The sequence below is a fragment of the Protopterus annectens genome, chromosome 3.part0 (assembly GCF_019279795.1).
Source record: "Protopterus annectens isolate FY-2018-M chromosome 3.part0, PAN1.0, whole genome shotgun sequence".
Taxonomy (NCBI): domain Eukaryota; kingdom Metazoa; phylum Chordata; order Ceratodontiformes; family Protopteridae; genus Protopterus; species Protopterus annectens.
In genome coordinates this window covers 806,509,018-806,530,282 of record NC_056731.1, presented here as the reverse complement: position 1 = coordinate 806,530,282, position 21,265 = coordinate 806,509,018, and the positions used below count along the sequence as shown (strand labels likewise).

Sequence of the window (21,265 nt, the reverse complement as noted above, 5' to 3'; positions counted from 1 at the left end):
AAACTAAATTTTAAAGCTGACTGGCAGCATGTTTTATGGTTGTATAAAACTTAAAACACATATTGGATAATATTAAGTCTCTACAAAACAAAAACGAAAGCGAAGAACGAAATAGGCTGAACCAAGCCTCCAAATTTTATTTAAACTCCAAAAGTAGCGCACAAGCACAAAAACAATAAAATGAACGCCTTCACAATCTAAGCGTTTTCGTCCTGAATGGACTTCATCAGACAAAGCAGTTAATCTCAATTAATGTTATATACAAATTTAAAAACACCAATCATTTGCTTACATATATTCCAAACCTACAAATCAACCTTCAAGCTAATTAATAATTTAGTATGCTCTCCATTCTAATTTCATAAAATATCTTAAAAAATACGTAAATTTTATATATAAATAAATACAATGCATAAAATTATACCTTACAATAAATAATCTATTAAATAGTACTATTATTTAAAATGTTAAACCATTTAAAAAATAATTTTCTTTGAATGTATTATTATAAAGAAAGTTAAATCTTTATGTTGTATGTGTTTATGTTTAATGTAGACATTAGTGACATCTGCTGACCAAAGCAGGTAATTACATCCTTTATTTCGTTCTTCGCTTTTGTTTTTGTTTTGTGGAGTTTGGTTGGAGTTATATCGCTTTTTCTTGGTTTAATATTAAGTCTCTCTTACAGTCTGTTTTAATGATAAATTTATGCTGACCAAATCTCTTATTTTACTTAATACACGTATTTCCAATTTTTGTCACAAAATAAAATAACCTCTTTTATATAGAGTATCTTAACATTAACAAGAAAAGTCCTCACCAAGAACTGGATGAATCAGACTATTCTAACTATGAAGGAATTTGTACACTTGGCAACTGAAGTGTGTCATCTTGAACTTATTATAATCAGACAAGAACATCTAAATTAAATAATATTATTTATTTATTTTTATTTGTTTGACATTGACTGGGTTGGTCCACCTGGGACAGAGCCCTTTTTCAGTGGAGACCCAGGGAGAAAAGCTCAGCAGTTATTACAGACATACAATAGACACAGGAATACATACAGTACATACGAATGTAAGTAGATATATGCAAAAGCAGGTTAACGTGGATGGTAATTAGTTTGTACATATATATAATATATACATAATATATGGTTGAAATTCAAAGAACTGCTGGATAAACTATCTTTAATAATTAACTAACAACTACTCACCCCATATCTTTTTCTGTTTAAAAAGCTTTGTTTGTTTTATAATAGACACCATTGTAAATAGTTATATTAGTTGTTTATTATTGTTCTTTTGGATATATATATTTGTTTTTTAATATTTTTATTATCCTATATTAATGTTTTGTTGTTAACATTTTCAATAAAAACAATTAAGAAGAAAAAAAAAAGAAAACCATTTAGTTCAAGGCTAAAGTGATTTTCATTTCCCCCTTCTAGCCCTGTCAGGTCTGGTTCCCCTTTCTTTGGCCTCATCTGAAACACTGTCCCTGGATGCTGGACCCTCTGCCAGATATTTTATATCACCTGCTTGGTTTGCCTCGTCGAGACTTAAAAGCCCTGAAACTAATTGCATGGCTCCTCCATATTCAGTGATGGCCAGAGATGCCAGGCTTTTCATAGTAGTTTTTCATATCTTATCCTCATTCCAAAAAACAAATGCTAGTAAGGTTTATAAAAGTAAATAGAAGAGGTTTGCTATATGTACTTCTTCTAAGGGCTTAGATCCTTTATCAGCACTTTTACCATCTCTCATGGATTTTTTAGAGGCATTATTTCAGGAAGGTGCCAGCTTTTCTACCATTGACATTCAGTTACCTGCTGTATCCAGTTTTCACGTGGGAGAAAACCAGAGCTTGATTGTATCTTTGAAACTCTTCAATTCTTTCCTAAAGGGAACTTTCCTTCTTGGACCCCCTATCAGGAATCCACTTCCTACTTGGGATATTACTTTGTTCTTCTGGCTTTAACCCAACCTCCTTGTGAAACCAGCAGAGTGAAATTTCTTTCTTGAAAAACTGTTTTCTTAGTGGTCACTATGTCAGGTAGGAAGATTTCAGAATTACAGGCCTTATTTTGCAAACCTCCTTGCGTGATCCTTTATAAGAACAGACTCTCTCTTTGGACTAATCCAAGTTTTCTCCCAAAAATGACCTCGGAAGCTGCCTTTATCCAGTCTGTTAATTTGCCAGTTTTCTTTCCAAACTTTTCTAATAAAGGGGAATATACTTTTCATTTGATGGGCGTTCACTGCCTGTTAAGATTCTACTTGCATCATACCAAAGGCATTAGGAAAGCAGATCAACTTTATCTCTCCTTCTCAAGAACCAAATTGGGACATGATGTTACAAAAGTAATTTTGTCCAGTGGCTTTCTGATTGAATCACATTTGTTTACAAAGAAAAGGGTCTCTCTCTGTCTCATAAGCCAGGAGTTCATTTAACCAGAGCAATTTGTTTCTGCAGCCTACTTTGCCAGTAGCTCTAGATGTTTTGTTTCTCACTATAAACTGGATATGCAGTCTAGATCCTGTGCTTTTTTCGTCTCCACCATTCTTTAGAATATCCTTCCATGAGACCACACCCAACTGTTAGTAACAGGGGAAATCTGACCCATCTGGTGAGTCAGACAGAAAAGACAACATTGGATACAAAAGTTATGTACTCACCATAATACTAGATCTGTGTTATCTTTTTCCATCTGGCAACTTTCCCTCCCACATCCTGCTTACCTAAATTACCACCTAGTGGCTTTCAACACACCAAATTGGACAGGACCAGGACCTTATCTAATATTCAGCCGAGCTTTTTTCTCTCCCCATCACTGTTTATTTTGCCCCTTTTAGTGTCTTTAGGAGAGGTGTAGGATGTTAGCAGGTAAACTTAGTCTGAAGTACTGTAGGGTCTAGAAGGAATTATGAGTAGGGGAGAAGCCTGAGCCCCAGATCCAAAAACCTGAAAAAGGTGCTAGTGTTTGATCTCATCATATCAGATAACCTTATCCATTCACCCAGATGGAAGAAGACAACCCAGATCTAGCATTATAGTAAGTATTTAACTTTCATGTATACTGTCTTGAAAAGCAGTACTGATGACTATTATACAGTATAGGAAAAGGAATAATTCTAGCTTCTTACTGGTCATTTTCATTAATGAATCATGATTGTAAGTTGTTTGTGTATTGATGAGCAAAATACCAACTCCGGAGTTTTCCATATACCTGTGGAACCCCGAGTGGCCAAATGCGGTAAGTTCTTTGCTACAGTTGATTGAAAATGATCAGTATGGATTTAAGCACAGATAGGCAGACCTTTGATAAAATAGTTTAAAAACAGGAATGCTGTTGTAACAACACAAATGGTTTCTCCAGTTAAGTGATCATCAGCCTTGACAGAGTAAAGCCCTTTGATGGGGTTGATTTATTTTACTCGTGCTTCTAGAGTCTAGATTTACAAAATAATTTGTTGAGTTAATTTTACCAACATTCACAGCCTATATAGTTTGAGCGAAAAATTTGTGCAGGGCTGTCTGCCCTATTAATTTTCTCAGGGACAAGAGTGTCCATCATCATTAGTCTTGTTTGTTTTGTGTACTGAACCCTTGTTTGTGTTATGTATTGAGCCCTTAGCAGAAGTAGTGAGGTATTTGAGTTTAAAAGGATATTTGTAAGGGCATGAAGATATAAAGTTTTTTGCTTGCTGATGATGTGTTTATTCATTCATCTGAAAAAATCCAGAGCAGGACATAAATGGTTTATTTGAGCTTTTGGATCAGTTTGGCATGTTTGTGGGCTACAGGTTAAGTAAAATGAAGAGCAGTAGTAGTAAATTTTAATTCATTTCATGCATCAAAGAAGTGTGCCACTTATGCCAAGCATTACATTAAGTACTTGGGAAATGGGTTAGGATACAGTCTAGAAGAGTCTGTTACCAAGACGTATGACCAATTAAGGAAAAGGTTAAAAACTGACTTTTGTAGATGGAAAATTACAGGCTTCGAGTTGGACCAAAGGTTCAGGCTTTGACTCTTTCTTTCTGTTATGTAACCCTTTCCAGAGAAAATCTCATTCATTTTTGAAAGCAGTGTTGCGTGAGATAACGTTTGAAATGGTGGCAGTGCTTACATGTCATGGAGTAAACTGATACTGTCTGTGGACGAGAAGGGTTTAAATAGCCCTGATCCATATTTGCATTATGAAGCAGAGCAATTGAAAATAATGTATTTAGTGTTTATGCGTAACTGTTGGGTCAAATGGAAAAATGTTATTGAGTTTAACTAGTGCAAACATGTGTTTGTTTGATGGGTTTTCTTTTTTTAAGTATTATACTATGAGATCTGATAATCCCCTATCAGATTAAGCAGGCAGTAGTGACTCTGAACTATTTTGACAAGGCTACAGACTAATTTCTGGTCACATTATTACTTATTTGGAGATGGTAAAGTGGTGATATGAGGAGAGGTACATGTAAGGAAATGGGAAGAATGGAGAGTGCGAATTAACTTATTTGGGAACAGCTGAGGTTTGATTCAAACTGGTATGCTTGGTTGTAGATAAAGCAGAAACTTGAGCTGCCTAATTAAATATGACTGGATTATGAAAAGCTGCTTGGGACAATGAGACTGAGTTTGACAAAAATATTTCATGTTGTACCCCATTAGTGTTAAGAGTAAATAAAAAATAGTGGAGAGTTTCCTAGTATTAAAGGTCCAATTAGCTGTGGTTTAGATATAATTAAAATAGGTAAAATAAGACCATGAATGGGACACTTTGCTACATGTAGATATGGATGAGATAACCCAGAAGATCTGACAGTTAACAGTATATCCTGCCAAATATAAGAAATTTAGAATTTTTCCACAAAGTGTTTACATAAGTAATTTTGTAGAAACTAAGAATACTGTTTCTAAATCTAGATCGTCACTTTTGAAGGTGTGATAGTAATTGGCACTTGGGAAAAATCATGCTCAGGCTTAGGCCGTTTTAAAGCTGAATTTGGCAATCTAGTGGCAGGAGTGTTGAAAGACTTTGACGTGCTAAAGTGTTAATAACTAAAACAGAATGGACAATGTTGTTTTGATTGATGTTAGTGACTAAAGGCTAATACCAAAAAAATATAAATCAAAATCCTCGACATTGATCAGTGAAACTGAAATATTGGATGAGTTGGACAACAGAGTCTTATTGTCAGAAGAACTTCATAGAAGAAATATCATAGCTAAGTGCCTGTTTTCATGACTATAAAGATACAGTTGATTAACATATTTAGACCAATTGTGGCTGGGGGTGGGGGCATCACTGAGCCTCTTGGTAAATTTATTGACATCTCCTTGAAAAGTCTGGTTAAATCCTTAAAACACATATGTAAGGACTCTTGGGAGTTCTTAAAGAACATCAAAACGGAATTACACGATGTAACCAAATTCCTTATCACCATCGACGTCATTGAACTTTTCCCAAGTATCCCGCATGTGGAAGGTCTGGAATTATTCAATGAGTTTTTAGTAAGGTCAGGTGAATTCACAGCAAATGTTATTAGATTAATAGTTGAATGCATGGAGGTCATCTTGAACAACAACTATATATTTTTTAATGGTGAGTTGTTCAGACAAAAGAAAGGTGTGGCAATGGGTTCGCCTTGCGCTTCGGCGTATGCTAACATTGTGTTGTATATGTGGGAGCAGAAATATGTCTTCAATTCTGCATGGGCCAAGAACATAGCCCACTATCAGCGTTTTCTGGATGATATATGTGTTTTCTGGAATGGGTCACTATTGGAATTTCAAGAATTTTTTACACACATTAATTCCACAACGGACTATTTGAGATTCACACATAACATTAGTGAGAAGGAGATTAATTATTTGGACGTGACTCTCTTAAAAAATCCCGCAACAGGAAGTTTTGAATCAACTGTTTTCAGGAAGCCTACATTTTCTAATTCATTTCTGCACTTTGACAGTGGTCATCCCACAGCACAAAAAAAGGGCATTTTAAAAGGCCAATTAATTAGAGCAAGTAGGATGTGCAGTACACTTGAACTTTTCAAAAAAGAAACACAGATTCTGGAAAACATGTTCTTAGAAAGAAATTATCCTAAAAGGCTTTTTGAAAAAGTGCTTGATGAGGTTTGTGGGTTAAGAACCAGTAAATTCACCCCACTAATAGGTAAGGGTACCACAGACATCACAGGAGGCAACGTCGAAAATAAGACAGATTCCCACAATACATTTGTTCACACCTTCAACAATGATTCCACAAAATTTAGGGACCTTATCTTAAAATACTGGCCCATTTTGAAATCAAATGAGGAGATCAAACAGTTCACAGCGATACATCCGACATTTGTTAACAGCAGAAATGCTAATTTGAAAGATTTATTTGAAAGACAAGAGGTGAAGGCTTCTCTGGTGAGTAACAAGAAGGTAGGAACATACAAATGTCAAACTTGCAAGCAATGTAACCACATCTATAACAACAGTAAATATTACATTAGCTCCAGAAATTTTAATTTTAATCCTAGGGGGTATTATAATTGTGCCACTAAAGGAATAGTTTACTTAGGTTTTTGTGAGGCTTGCTCTGGATTCTATGTGGGAAAGACAGAAAGGACTCTGCGGAAAAGGATTTATGAGCATTTATACGATGTTAGTATTAAGAAAGAGAGTAATGCCTTTTATAAGCATTCGGTTACATGTCCCAATATGGCCTTGAAATTTATGATTCTAGAACATGTACCCCAAAACCCCAGAGGAGGGGAATGGGAGGCCTCTTTAGAATACAAGGAGCTTTTATGGCAGATCAGATTAAATGTAACAAAACCCCCAGGTATGAATGAATCAACTAGCATTAAAAGTGTTTTAAAGATCAGACGAGCTAGGTTATAAGGCAGGTTTTCACGGAGAAACACACATTTTTAGCATTTTAGTATTTTTAACACTTTAAACAGAATTATTTAAGTTATTTAATTCATTAATTAATTCAACAAAGGCTATTTAATTTAATCTAATGTATTTATTTATTTAACCATTCCAAGTAGTTTTGGTAACAGGATATTTTAACATGGCATTTTAGCAGAAGGTTCAGCAACACTGTGCACAGTGATTTGCTTAGTAGGATTCGATATGAGCAAGTTTACCCCCTTGTCACATGGTAGTCTTGTCATTTCAGTCTTGGTTTTTAATGTTTTGACTGCTATTACTATTGAGATCAGTTTTTAAACAATCTTACAGCACACTGTTTAAAATATTAATTTTTGAAAATGCATTTTAACATTTATAATGACATGTTTCATGCATACACTTGTATTTTTTGTAAAGAACTGTGTTGCTTTTAATGATTCACCATTCATTGTCAGTAGATTTATGTTTTTAAAAAGAGAATGCGGCGTGTAGTTATGTGTTTTGTTATATAAACTTTGATAAGGGCACTAGCACTTTAAAACCCGACTGTGGGTTAATCAATTAATTAATTGAGTTACTTGTTTTCAAATCTAATTAATCTAATTAAGTAAAGCAATTTTTAATTGAGAAGAGTATTTAAACCGAGGCACATCACACATACTTTTGTCTTGATAAAGCCTGATATTGATCAGGCGAAAGCGCTTGATTTTAAGTATTCCTGTAGTGTTTCGTTTTGTAAAATAAAGAAGAGGATTATTTGGCAGCCGTTTTGGTCGTGGATTACTGCTTCTTGGTATTATTCTTCTCATTTTGGCTTCTTGGAGTAAATAAAAAATAGTGGAGAGTTTCCTAGTATTAAAGGTCCAATTAGCTGTGGTTTAGATATAATTAAAATAGGTAAAATAAGACCATGAATGGGACACTTTGCTACATGTAGATATGGATGAGATAACCCAGAAGATCTGACAGTTAACAGTATATCCTGCCAAATATAAGAAATTTAGAATTTTTCCACAAAGTGTTTACATAAGTAATTTTGTAGAAACTAAGAATACTGTTTCTAAATCTAGATCGTCACTTTTGAAGGTGTGATAGTAATTGGCACTTGGGAAAAATCATGCTCAGGCTTAGGCCGTTTTAAAGCTGAATTTGGCAATCTAGTGGCAGGAGTGTTGAAAGACTTTGACGTGCTAAAGTGTTAATAACTAAAACAGAATGGACAATGTTGTTTTGATTGATGTTAGTGACTAAAGGCTAATACCAAAAAAATATAAATCAAAATCCTCGACATTGATCAGTGAAACTGAAATATTGGATGAGTTGGACAACAGAGTCTTATTGTCAGAAGAACTTCATAGAAGAAATATCATAGCTAAGTGCCTGTTTTCATGACTATAAAGATACAGTTGATTAACATATTCATGTATATATGATTTTAAGTTTTTGCCCTTTCTGCCTGCCTGTCATCATTTCTCCTCCTAGACAGTTATCCTCTTCATTCCCTATCCCTAGAGTAAGAGTCAGCCAGGAGGGGACATCATTTAGGCAGCCATCAAGGGGAGGTTCAAGTTTTTCTTAAGCTCTACTGCCTTACACCTGTCAAGCAATGCCATTGGGTGTATTGTGGAATGTGCATCTGCAGTGCACCATCCTTAATTTCTGCAAGGGCCTAACATAAGCAGGATGCCCTGCACACCCACAGGAAGCACCATACGGCAGTTTCCTTGGTCACAGGGAAGTCTGACCATGTGTTTGTACCTTTGGGAATGCAGAATCTCACTCTGTCAGGATGGACAAACCTACCGTATTCTGCCTGTGCCATCAAGCACCTGCGCTCACTGGTCTTAGGTTGTCTGGCCCATAATCAGGGCTGTGTCCCTCGGATCCATCGGCACAGCCTTAAATGACAAGAACATATTGAAATGATGTAGAAAATGTGCACTTTTCCCCAGTTAAACTGCTGTTATGAAACACAGGAAATAAATTGAATCCCTTTATGCATTTTAATTCATAATATTGTCTCTTTTATTGTATTAAAGAATAGGACCCACCATATATTCTTATGGCTTCATCTGGTTCAGACTGTTCAAAGTTGGCTTAAATTGAGTACAGATATATTAGTAACTGTCACATATTTATCCATCTGATGATATTAGTAGTGATTATGATGAGATGAGAGTAGACATGACCAGAAACTGACTACACATGTTGAGCTGAATGCGGATGGGAGAAGATATAGTGGTAGATGGGTTAAAGCAGTAAAAGGAAAAACAGGATAAGGATGAGAAAGAGGAAATGAAAGCTAAAGGGGAGTACAAGGAGTGGAGGGGGGAGAGAGAATCAAGGTATGTCTGCTGAAGGAATAAACAAGCAGGTATGTTTTGTGTGCTGATGCTTCCACTTGCAGTACATCGTTTTAAGGTTTGCGTTTGTTTTTTTTAACAATTCTATGTTGAGGTGCATAATTCTGCATATATCAGTCTTTTTCTTCTCTTTAAACTGCCTTTGTATTTTTTGAAGGGTCATGTCGTTGAAAACATTTCCAAGCGATGTGGTGGGTTCCTGAAACAATTAAGTCTAAGGGGATGTCTCAGTGTTGGTGATGCTGCCATGAAGTAAGTGAAGTATGTATTTTATTTATTTGAAGTCAAAACTTATTTTATTTTTGTAGTTGTTGGAATGTTAACTCAATAAGAAAGCAAACTGATATTCCTAAATGCAGAAATCCACTACTACTCATATGATTTTTGCTTATTAAATCAGAGTTTTCTTGAGGGTGATATTGACTAGCAGTAAGTGTAGCAGCATGGCTGTAGCTTTCAGAATAGTTGAGCTAGTGTTAGAAATGGGTTCGGTTCAGGTCATCGTGGACAGTAAAACATCCCAGGGAATCCCTTCTTTTAAGATGGAGGGTAGATGTTATGTTTCTGCACGATGGCCACTTGATCTATTTATGGTTGTAATGTATGTAGGCATATCAAGAATATCTGCCATATGTCAGAATGCACGTTGAATCAGTGTTAAAAGCAGCCCTGGAAAGGAAGTATCTGCTTTGGCTGTGTGGCTTTTACTTTTTTTGGGAGTAGCTCATCAGAATCAGAAATTATGATCCGATGTTGTCAATTTTCTTTCTACCCTCAACTGATGGGTTTGGATCCGATCACTCGGATCTGACTCAGCCATTGCTAAAGTTAGTGGCAACCAAGAACTATCAAGCTTCTGCCTTACCCACAATGCACCAACCCCAATTACCTCAGATCTTGTTTGCAGCTTTTCAGTGAAAGACGTGGTTTCCAACACTCTCGAGCAATATTAAGATAAGTTGTAAAATTTTTAGTTATTTACTTAATTCTCCCTTCTTTATTTAGATTGTTTTCCTTACATATCTCATTCCTTTTTGACTTGTCTTGTGCTAAATTTCTTAGTTTCCTTCTTTTTCTTGTACACATGTACCTCTTGATACTATTGTTAGTATCTTTTCCTTGGTACTACATTTTATGTAGTTTCTCTAATACCATTGTTCATAGCTGTTCTTTGTCTTTGTTTGCCTCTGTCTCCATTAAAAAAGTAGTAGTAGAAATAGTTAATTTTTTCCCTTCCTTGATTTTTGTTGGCTTAACCATATGGTGAATAAAGCTCTGGCAGGCTTTAAAAAATGTACTAAGTATGGGCATAAGATCCCTTTATCAAATTCCCACACATTGTGTGTACTGCTTAGGACTGCTTCACTTACAAGAAGATTGTTCTATTTGCCATGGGTTTAACCCAGGACGTTAGTTGAATACAAGAATAAACTGATTTTTAAAGGCCTTTTGCCTTCTTTTGGACAGGCTATATCTGGAGAGAAATCTCCGAAAATCAAGACTAAAGCAAAATCCTCATCTCCGAAGCTTCCTTCTTCCTCCTGTGCTTTGGAGTTTTCAAAAAAGAGGTCTCACAGAGATCCGACACCCTTGGATCCGAAGAAGCTGAAAATGTCTGATCCAACTCCTGCGGATCCGAGGAGACCAAAATTATTTTATCAGTTGCCCTTGGATCTGACACTCTCCAAATTGGATCCAACTGTTGCTGGCCCTTCAGCTTCAACTTCTATTATTTTACCAAGAAATCGGTATTCACTATCGGTGGATCCCATACCCTCTAGAGTACCTTCCCAATTTTTGGACAGACCCAGGTCCTTTGGTATTTTCCATTTGTTCTGCCAGAAATCTCAGAATGGAAGATGTGGAAAGAGTAGTGAGAAAGATAACTTTCAGCACAGAGTCATGTGGGTGTCCCCTTGGCTCTTACCCCGCTGGATCAGGAGGTCTGTTTTTCTGTTACACCCCCCACTATAAGTTCCTCCTCTGACTCCTTCAGTTGTCTCAGAGTATTGTCTCAGAGTATATGGATCCTAGCTGCTTAGATCCATCTGGCTGTGATCTGAGGATTGCTATATCCTCAGACTTCCCCCACAAGGAATCATAATTTCTTCTTCTGATACCTCTCCAAATCATCCTATGGAGGTTGTCCCTAAGAAGATGACATTCCAGAGGAAGCACCTAGACTCACCAGAGGAGCCCATCATAGAATATATGGATTTTGGTGAAGCTGAAAAGTCCCTACGGTTACCTCCCAAAGATGTCTCATTTGGAGACATCCTTGAAATTCTTAAACAGAGAGGTGGCTGGATGCCCAGCAACCCTTCATCTAAGGAGTTTTTATTCCAGGACGTACTGTTCCATCTACCTTCTGGGTGACTCCATCTGCCGATGAGCTCATTGAGTTGATCTGTTGGCGGGCGTGGAAGGAATCTGACAAAAATGAGCCTATACCTCGGAGACCAGATAAGGTTATGGCACAACCCATGGACAAGCAGTTTTGGGGAAAAGGGGTGCCCAGTGATGCTATGATCACAGAGGTGGCTACCAAAAAGGAACTTGCCAAGGAAAGTTTCACTGTCCATCCCCCCAGAAAGGCTCATCCAGACTCTGCTACACTTTGATGTGAAGGAAAGGTTAGTTTGCTTTTATTTTTTGTATTACTGTATTGCCTTTCTATATTTTGAATACTGTAGTTTGTTTTCTTTACTTTGTGGTTTGCTTGCATTCTGTTTTAACAGCATATTAAAACTTCAAAAGAGACCACAGCTGTCTCTGTTCTGAGTCAGGCAGAAATAAGAACTGATTAATTAAGGACTCATTCATAAGACAGAAGAGGTCACTTAAGGTTAATCACTTGTTAACAGAGGGGGTGGAGCTAGGAACTAAAATTTCTATTTAAGGAGTAAACTAAAACATTTCAGAGCTTTACCAGAAAGCCTCATCCAGACTCTGCTACACTTTGATGTGAAGGAAAGGTTAGTTTGCTTTTATTTTTTGTATTACTGTATTGCCTTTCTATATTTTGAATACTGTAGTTTGTTTTCTTTACCTTGTGTTTTGCTTGCACTCTGTTTTAACCACATATTAAAACTTCAAAAGAGACCACAGCTCTCTCTGTTCTGAGTCAGGCAGAAATAAGAACGGATTAATTAAGGACTCATTCATAAGACAGAAGAGGTCACTTAAGGTTAATCACTTGTTAACAGAGGGGTGGAGCTAGGAACTAAAATTTCTATTTAAGGAGTAAACTAAAACATTTCAGAGCTTTACCAGAAAGGCTCATCCAGACTCTGCTACACTTTGCTGTAAAGGCAAGGTTAGTTTGCTTTTATTTTTTGTATTACTGTATTGCCTTTCTATATTTTGAATACTGTAGTTTGTTTTCTTTACCTTGTGTTTTGCTTGCATTCTGTTTTAACAGCATATTAAAACTTCAAAAGAGACCACAGCTCTCTCTGTTCTGAGTCAGGCAGAAATAAGAACTGATTAATTAAGGACTCATTCATAAGACAGAAGAGGTCACTTAAGGTTAATCACTTGTTAACAGAGGGGGTGGAGCTAGGAACTGAAATTTCTATTTAAGGAGTAAACTAAAACATTTCAGAGCTTTACCAGAAAGGCTCATCCAGACTCTGCTACACTTTGCTGTGAAGGAAAGGTTAGTTTGCTTTTATTTTTTGTATTACTGTATTGCCTTTCTATATTTTGAATACTGTAGTTTGTTTTCTTTACCTTGTGTTTTGCTTGCATTCTGTTTTAACAGCATATTAAAACTTCAAAAGAGACCACAGCTCTCTCTGTTCTGAGTCAGGCAGAATTTTACCACTGTTTTTCTAGTTGCCCGCCTCTTATGTTAATCTGACCATATATCTCATTTCTCTCTACTTTCACTGGCTTATGTGAGTAATCACAAAATCATCATTTTTGAAATCCCACTCCTTCAATTATTTAAATTTATTGGCCATCCTACTGTATTTCATAGCACCAAAATACAAAAGTGACCACCCCTTTCAATCCATCTTGCTGTTTTAAAAATAGTAACTCTCCACTAAACCTTAACTTTTTAAACAGGTAAAACTCAAGTTACCTACTTTCACATCTAACTTCTCTAGTGCACACTGCAGAGTGCATTCTTTTCAATCTTACCTTTAAGCATCCCTGTGACTAGCACTTTCTCTAATACCTGCTGGAAAGCACTAGGAAGCCTTGAACTCATACAAACACTGAACTCTCCTTGTTAAGAAGGAGAAATTAATAGTAGGCACTAAACAGCCTATAATTGCAAAGTACATTGCTAAGGAAACAGCTCCTATACTTTACAAAGAAAGAAAAAAAAGCTCCAAACCAGGCATGTCCAAGGGTCAGCTTCCGGTGATTTCTCCTGTCCACCTGGTGAATCTGGGCATACTGGGGCAATGCAGCAATTGCCTCATGTACACAGACAACCCTCTCCTACCACCCAACACTACAACCTGTGAGAAATGCACTTACTTAGCCAAAATGGAAGCAAAGCTCTCTCCACCCAAGATTGTGCTAAACGGTCAAGAGGAGAAGGTTAACACCCACACTACACCTCAAGCAACACATAGCCCTTCTAAACCCGCACCACCAGCACCCACATATAGCAACACTAAATCCACATATGCAGAGGCCCTTAACTGTAACCTGCCCAAGCAACAAAGACCTCTGAAGCTGAAACGCAAACAAACACCAATCACAACCAATGTGTCACATAGTTCACAACACCAGTGTGCCACCCAGCAACAGCCCCTAAGGCAAGACAATGTACCTAACACTTTAGTCATAGGTGACTCTATAGTCCGGCACACTGATGTCCCTCTCACCAGGTTGAATAAGGAGAAAATTACAGTCAGCTGCCTGTCGGGTGCCAGGATCTGCCACATAACGCATGCACTCAAGTCACTCCACAACAAGTACAAATATGACTCTGTCATTGTCTATGTTGGAGTGAATGACTTGAGACGTACCTCCCTGGACTACATGAAAAGAGACATGGAAGAGCTCTCGGATCATGTGGCCCAGGCAGGTATGACCCTAACCCTGAGTAGCATCCTGCCTTCGCCCAGAATGATACCACAATATAAGGATAAAATGATTGACTTCAACAATTGGCTAAGCTTATGGTGTAATTCAAAGGGGATCCAGTATCTGTCTGCCTGGGATGACATGATTGACAGACCACGATGCTTTGCCAGAGATGGTCTGCACCTGTCGCCCCTGGGATTCAGGTTACTAGCTAAGGCTCTTGCCACCCCTATAGTGCCTTTTTTAGGCAAACTTCAAAGGATAAAACCACCACTGTAACAGGTACAAGCATGCAAAATCTGAAGGTAATGCTACTCAATGCTAGAAGTCTAAACCTCAATATGCACTCTCTCGAGGCACTCCTAAAAATGGAGAACATCGATATCTGTGCAGTAACTGAGACCTGGTTCAAGGCTCCAGAGAGCACCCCTGCAATACCAGGCTACAACTCTTACCACACTTTTCGGCCACCAAACCAGGACCGAAACACTAAAGGTGGAGGAGTGTCTATATTCACCAAGGATATTCACACCACCAGGCTAGTTGGCCAACACAATGTGTCTGAAATTCTCCAAGTGCAACTAACACTAGGTAAGACTGCAATCCAAATTGTAGCTTGCTACAGATCCCCCACCATACCCCAAGATTCTCACTACACCTTTCTAAACATACTGGAAAATATTAAGATAGAACCAAACACACTAATACTGGGTGATTTTAATTACGCTGCCATTAACTGGGAAAACCACTCATGTCCCAAAACCTTTGCGCAACGGTTCTTGGAATTCATAAATTCCAACACCCTGGATCAACTAATCCATAGTCCCACCAGGGGCTCCAATATCCTAGACCTGGTCATTACCAACATGGGAAATCAATGCTCCATACCTATGGTCACCCCCTCGTTAGTCAGGTCTGACCATAAGCTAATCACCCTTAACATCCACATCCCACCCCCACCCCCCAGTAAAGAAACCACCATAAAAAAATTCTCCAAAGCCAACTTCATGCTACTCAAGTCAGAAGTGACAAACTTCATGACACCCATGCAGACTGGAACTGAAAGTTCAACTGCTGAATCCTACACTAAGGCACTGTACGAGCACATCCACTCATGCATGAATCGTGCCATCCCAAACAGAACCAAAATGCTCTCATCCAAAAAAAGGAAGCCAATCTGGTGGTCCCCTGCCATAAACAAACTTTGCAACAAAAGGAAGAAACTTTTGCAGAAAAGAGGAAAATCCCAGGATGCAAAAAACTCCCTTACTAGCCTCAGTAAGAAACTGAGATGCCTCATAAAATCCTCCAAAGCTAGTTACGAAAATAAAATTGCCAAAGATTCCAAAGACAACCACAAAGCATTCTATAACTGTCAAGAATCTAAATGGCAATGCTCAGATCTGCTCTGAGCTAAAACAGAATGGCATTAAATATACTGATCCGAAGGATATTGCCAATATCCTGGCAGATCGATTCAGTGCCAACTTCACCCCCCTCTCACCCCCTAAGTGGCCCATCTCAATACCGGAAGATTGCCAAATTCCAGTAATAACGGCCACAAAGGTACAAAACGCACTCTCTAAAGCCAAGAATACAGCATCCATGGGACCAGATGACATCCCGGGCTGTGTACTACATGAACTACAATATGAACTGGCACCTCACCTAAGTGTCATGTTTAATCATAGCCTCACCGCAGGTTTCATGCCCACTGAGTGGCGCAGAGCTACAGTTATCTCAATCCACAAGGGGGGATCCACCTTGGATCCCGGAAACTACCGTCCCATCAGTCTGACAAGCCTTATCTGCAAGGCCATGGAGCGTATTATCATGGAACTTATAAACAAAGACATTGGCAACCTTCAAACACTGGACCCCACCCAGTTTGGGTTTGTGAAGGGGCCGATCTTGTCTCCTGAACCTGATTGACTTCTTTGAATCAGTCTCCAGAGCCATGGACAAGGGTAAGGTGGTCCACACAGCCTATCTAGACCTTGCCAAGGCCTTTGACACCATCCCCCACTCTGGAATCATAGATAAACTTACTAAGTTGGGCATTAATCCCTATGTCACCCAATGGGTTGCTAAATGGCTTACTGATAGAACCCACACTGTAAAAGTAGCCGACTCCAGATCCAGCTCCAGACAAGTGACAAGTGGAGTACCTCCAGGGTTCAGTCCTGGGGCCGCTCTTGTTTGGCATCTACTTCTCTGAAGTACAGGTCAACACTAAGGGACTCTGGCTAACAAAGTTTGCAGATGACTGCAAACTGGGAGCCATTATTGAATCCCCAAATGATGTGGATACTCTACAAAAGGGCCTTACAGAAACAGATGCTTGGTGCCAGAGCCATGGGCTCAAGCTCAATGCCAAGAAATGTATTGTTATCCCTTTGGGAAAAACATGTATCCATGAATTACCATATAGGTGGCAGTACACTAAACACAGAAAGTGTGATAAGAGACTTAGGGACACAGGTGGACAGTGGTCTCACCTTCGATAACCACATCGCCACAACAGTCAGGAAATCCTTCTATGTGGCACACCTCATCACGAAGGGCTTTTCATCCAGAAAAAGGAGGTCATTGTCCCACTGTACTCATCCCTCATTAGACCCATTATAGAATACAACGCCCCATTTGGCATGTACCTCTCAAGACATCTGCAACAACTGGAAAGGCCTCAGAAATACCTCACTAAAAGAATCACAGGCCTAAAGCAGATGCCCTACGCTGACCGCCTTAAAAAACTCCAGCTATACTCTGTCGCATATCGTCTACTCAGAGGCGATCTCTGCTTAACATACAAGGCCATGTCAAACCCAGAGCTGTTGGACATGCTACACTTAAAGAAATCCCAATCCCTCAGAGCTACACGCTCCAGGGATCTAAACCTTGTCATCACAATAGACAAAACATGCTGGAGGGATAGGTTCCTGACCCAGAGACTCCCCAGACTCTGGAATAGATTGCCCATACATGTCAAGCAGAGTGCCTCTTTCGACCTCTTCAAGAGGAACCTTGACGATTGGATGGGAGAAAGGAAATTCACCCCAGGGATCATGTCAGTCGCCCTGCTAGACAGGGGTCCAGGAAAGTAAATAATGTGGGAAGAAATAGCCAGGGAATTGTTATGGCTAGGCTTGTATAGGCCCTAGGGCTGATAGCCTAGTACCAACCTATGAACAGGGAGTCATGGGAGATGGACAGATTTGGGAAGCATGTCTGTGCTTCAGCGACCTTCACTTTAAGGTTTCTGAATTATTTGGCACACTTTATAAGACTTCAGAGAGATTTAATTAAGGAGTTGTCAAATACCCTGTCAGGAGCTGTTTCTGAAGAAGTACAGTCATCTGTGGCTTCTCAGTTGGCTACCCTGGAATCCATTTCTAATTCGTCCATGAGGTTGGTTTGGACTGTAGCAGAAAGAACCTCAAGGGCAGCAGGTTCAGGCATTTCCATTAGGAGGCGTGCCTGGATGCACTTATGTGATTTTGCAGATCCCTTCAAGTCCTTGTTCCTCAATGTTCTCTTTGATGGCACATCTTTGTTTGGCTCCAAGGTGAGGGACATACTATCCAGGTGTGAAAAGGATGAAAAGACACTGTCTGCTGTGGGTGTACAGTTTTCAACCCCTCAAAGATCCTTTTCCAGGACTCAACAGAGTGGTCAAAAAATGTTGAAGTCTCAGGGTCCGTTCCAAGCCACACATGGAGGAGGTTCCCCCCAGAGGCAAGGGAGGGAGCGCTAATAGACTATGGCACCCATCAGGCAGAGGTGGCCTGCAAAATCAGTCGTCCATAGAATCCTTCTTTGACAGATCCTACCAGTGCTGCTGAAAGGAGGCCCGATTTCCCATTTCTGGAAGCAGTCTGGGGATGTTTATCCTTGCACCAGAGAGCCTAGTTAGACTTAAGATACTTGGGTGCAGAGAATTATTTCCAGAGGTTATATTATTCCCTTTTCCCTTCTTTCTCCAAACTCAAGAAAAATCTCTGATGTTCCACACAGTCAGAGGGAACAAGCAGCAATTCAAATTTAAACACTGCTAAAAAAAAAAAAAAGAGTCATCCAAGAGGTCCCACTAGACCAGATGGACTCTGGAACTTACTCAGTGTTCTTTGTAGTGCCAAAGAAAACAGGGGACTGGAGACCAATTTTGGATCTCACCAATTTAAAGTCAGTTCAATGACTCAAGTTTCGAATGGTCACGTTTCAGTCCATTCTCCTATTTCTGGGCAATGATGATTGGATGTGCTCAGTAGACCTTCAGGTTGCATACTGTCATATAAAGATGATCCAGAAGGTATTTACTCTTCCGGCTGGGAGCCAGTCATTACCAGTTCAGAGTTCTGCCCTTTGACCTCACCACAGCTCCCAGGGTGTTTTCCAAGTGCATGGCAGTAATAGCAGCTCACTTGAGACTGCAAGAATTCCAGGTATTTCCATATCTAGACGACTGGCTCATTTCTACTCTGACCAGACATCAACTGATAAGGACAAGAGATCAAGTTCTCCAGATCTGCTCTCTTCTAGGGATAACCATAAACTATGAAAAGTCTCAACTAAAACCAACTCACAGTCTAGAATTCATAGGAGTGATACTCAACACAAAGTCAACTACAGCTTCACTCCGCCCTCAAAGGTTCAGACCATAAGATCACCACAGGTCAGAAAGATAGGCTGCAGTACCAAGATTTCAGCCCACCTGGTCCTTCAAGCTCTGGATTCAGTGGCAGTGGCAGCTGCCATGTTGAAGAGCATAGTCACCCTCATAGCACCTTATTGGCCCCGTCAAATTTAGTTCCCCTTTATTTGGCGTCACTTGCTTCACCAGCCTTGGATTCTGGCTTCGACTCCAGACCTCCTGTCTCACCCGAAGGCATGATTCATCCAAACATAACTAACCTCAGGCTGACTGCCTCGCTTGTCCAGTTCCATTGTTAGCCAGACAACCTATGCTGTTTTCACCTGGTCGTCAGATACTTTTGTCTTCCCATCAGCCTTTTACCAGAAATCTCTATTCCAGCAAATGGAAGAGGTTTGTTCACTGGGTATGTCTAAATAATATTGAACCCTTTTCAGCCCCCATGCATATCATTTTTGAATTTTTATCCCATCTTTTTAAAGAAAGAGCTAATTCATCAACCAGTAAACTTCAGTTAGCGGCCATATATAATTTTCATATTGGTTTTGATTGTTCCTCTGTTGTCTCATAAATTAAGCAAAGCCTTCTTGAAAGGCACTGTTATTCTAAGACCTCATTTTAGAGATTCTACTCCTCCATGGGACCTGAATCTAGTACTGAAGGCTCTTACTCATTCCCACCAGTAGAGCTCTTTGAAAAGTGTACCTTTAACTCCCAGTGGGTGTGGCTTCAGTCTTTAAAAAATGAAGTCATCACCTTATAATTCTACCAAATGCTAACTGACAGAGGTCATATATCAATACAGTTGTTTGCCATCATGTATGCTTCAAGATAAAATATTTTGATATCTTGTATGTAGCATGATTTTGGAATTATTAATGCAAATATGAACAGGCAATATTTGACGCCTAGAGGCGCAGTAGGAGGTAACTGCAGAAATGCCTGGAGACGTCACTCGGTTGTTATCACCCTTTGAATCAGCAGCTACATGTGACCTTAAATATCTATCCTGGAAGAGAATCTATAGGGTGGCTGTTACCTCTGCTGAATGAATACAAAGATAAGAGTTACACTATTGACTAATGGTTCCTTTGTTCCTAAGGTGGTGTCAGAAACTAATAACAATCAGTCCATTGATTTGCCAGTTTTCTTTCCTAACAAGGATGAATACATACTACATTTATTGGATGTCCACAGAAAATTGCATTTTTACCTACGTAGAACAAAAGACTTCAGAATATATGACCAGTTGTTTGTTTCATTCGCAGAAGTAAAATTAGTTGCCAAAGTCAGTTTACTTCGGTGGCTAACCATTTCATTTGTTTATAACAAAAGTACAGTTTTGTACCTACCATAAATGTAGATGTTCGAGTGTTCACCCTGCTGCAGTCATCACAATTGGGTTATCCTGCCGTCAGATGGTCCCGCAGTCGGCCTGAATTCCAAAGTCTTGGTCCGGCGTCAGTTGCTGTCGCTTCTTCCCTGACGTCAGTGCACCAGGGGTATATAAGTGGCATCCGACACCATTTTCTTCAGTTTTTCTTGCCCCAGATGTCAGGTGCCCCCAATAGGTAGGCAATATATATATAGCTATATAAAAATAAAACAATACCCTTAGGCACAAGCAAATACACCACAGAGGTAGCATAGGATAGAGTGGTAGAGATAAATTCAGCTAGTTCAGAGGGGATGGAGAGAGGGTAACCTGGACTGCTGCAGGGTGAACACTTGAACATCTACATTTATGGTAGGTACAAAACTGTGCTATGTTCATCGTGTTACCCTGCTGCAGTCATCACACTTGGGTTGAATCCCAAAGCTAAGTAGGAGGTGGAGTCAAACAGGGTTAGAAGAAGCTAGTAAGCCCTGTAGAACTGCAGTGGCAAAACCAGCTCTAGTCTTAGAGTATAGAGGTAAATGATAGTGCTTGGTGAAGGTGTGCACTGAACTCCAAGTAGCAGCTTCTAGAATATCCTTGGTTGGCACTCCCCTGAGAAAGGCTGCTGATGTAGGTGTAGCCCTGGTGGAGTGGGACCTAATGTTAGCAGGTACTGGTTTCCCATGATGTGTGTAGCAGAATCGTATGCAATGCCCTATCCATTTAGAAATGGTCTGCTTTGAGATAGCTTTTCCTTGTGATCCTGTAGCATAGGCTACAAAAAGCTGGTCAGTTTTTCTGAAAGCCTTAGTTTTATCCAAGTAGTAACGTAATTGCCTGTGAATGTCCAAAGAGTGCAGGAGTCTTTCTCCTTTGTTCTGGGGATTTGGGAAGAAGGTGGGCAAGTGAATGGTT

General features: G+C 39.3%; 1 protein-coding gene across 2 annotated transcripts in view; it reads left to right on the top strand.

Annotated features, from left to right (window-relative positions):
* Positions 1-21,265, top strand: part of LOC122796566 (F-box/LRR-repeat protein 2-like) — a 1,765,375-nt gene that overhangs the window by 868,616 nt on the left and 875,494 nt on the right. For both annotated transcript variants that reach the window (XM_044065149.1, XM_044065150.1), the window contains exon 5: positions 9,433-9,527. In XM_044065149.1, coding sequence (XP_043921084.1) covers positions 9,433-9,527 — 95 coding nt within the window. The remainder of the gene's footprint in view (positions 1-9,432; positions 9,528-21,265) is intronic.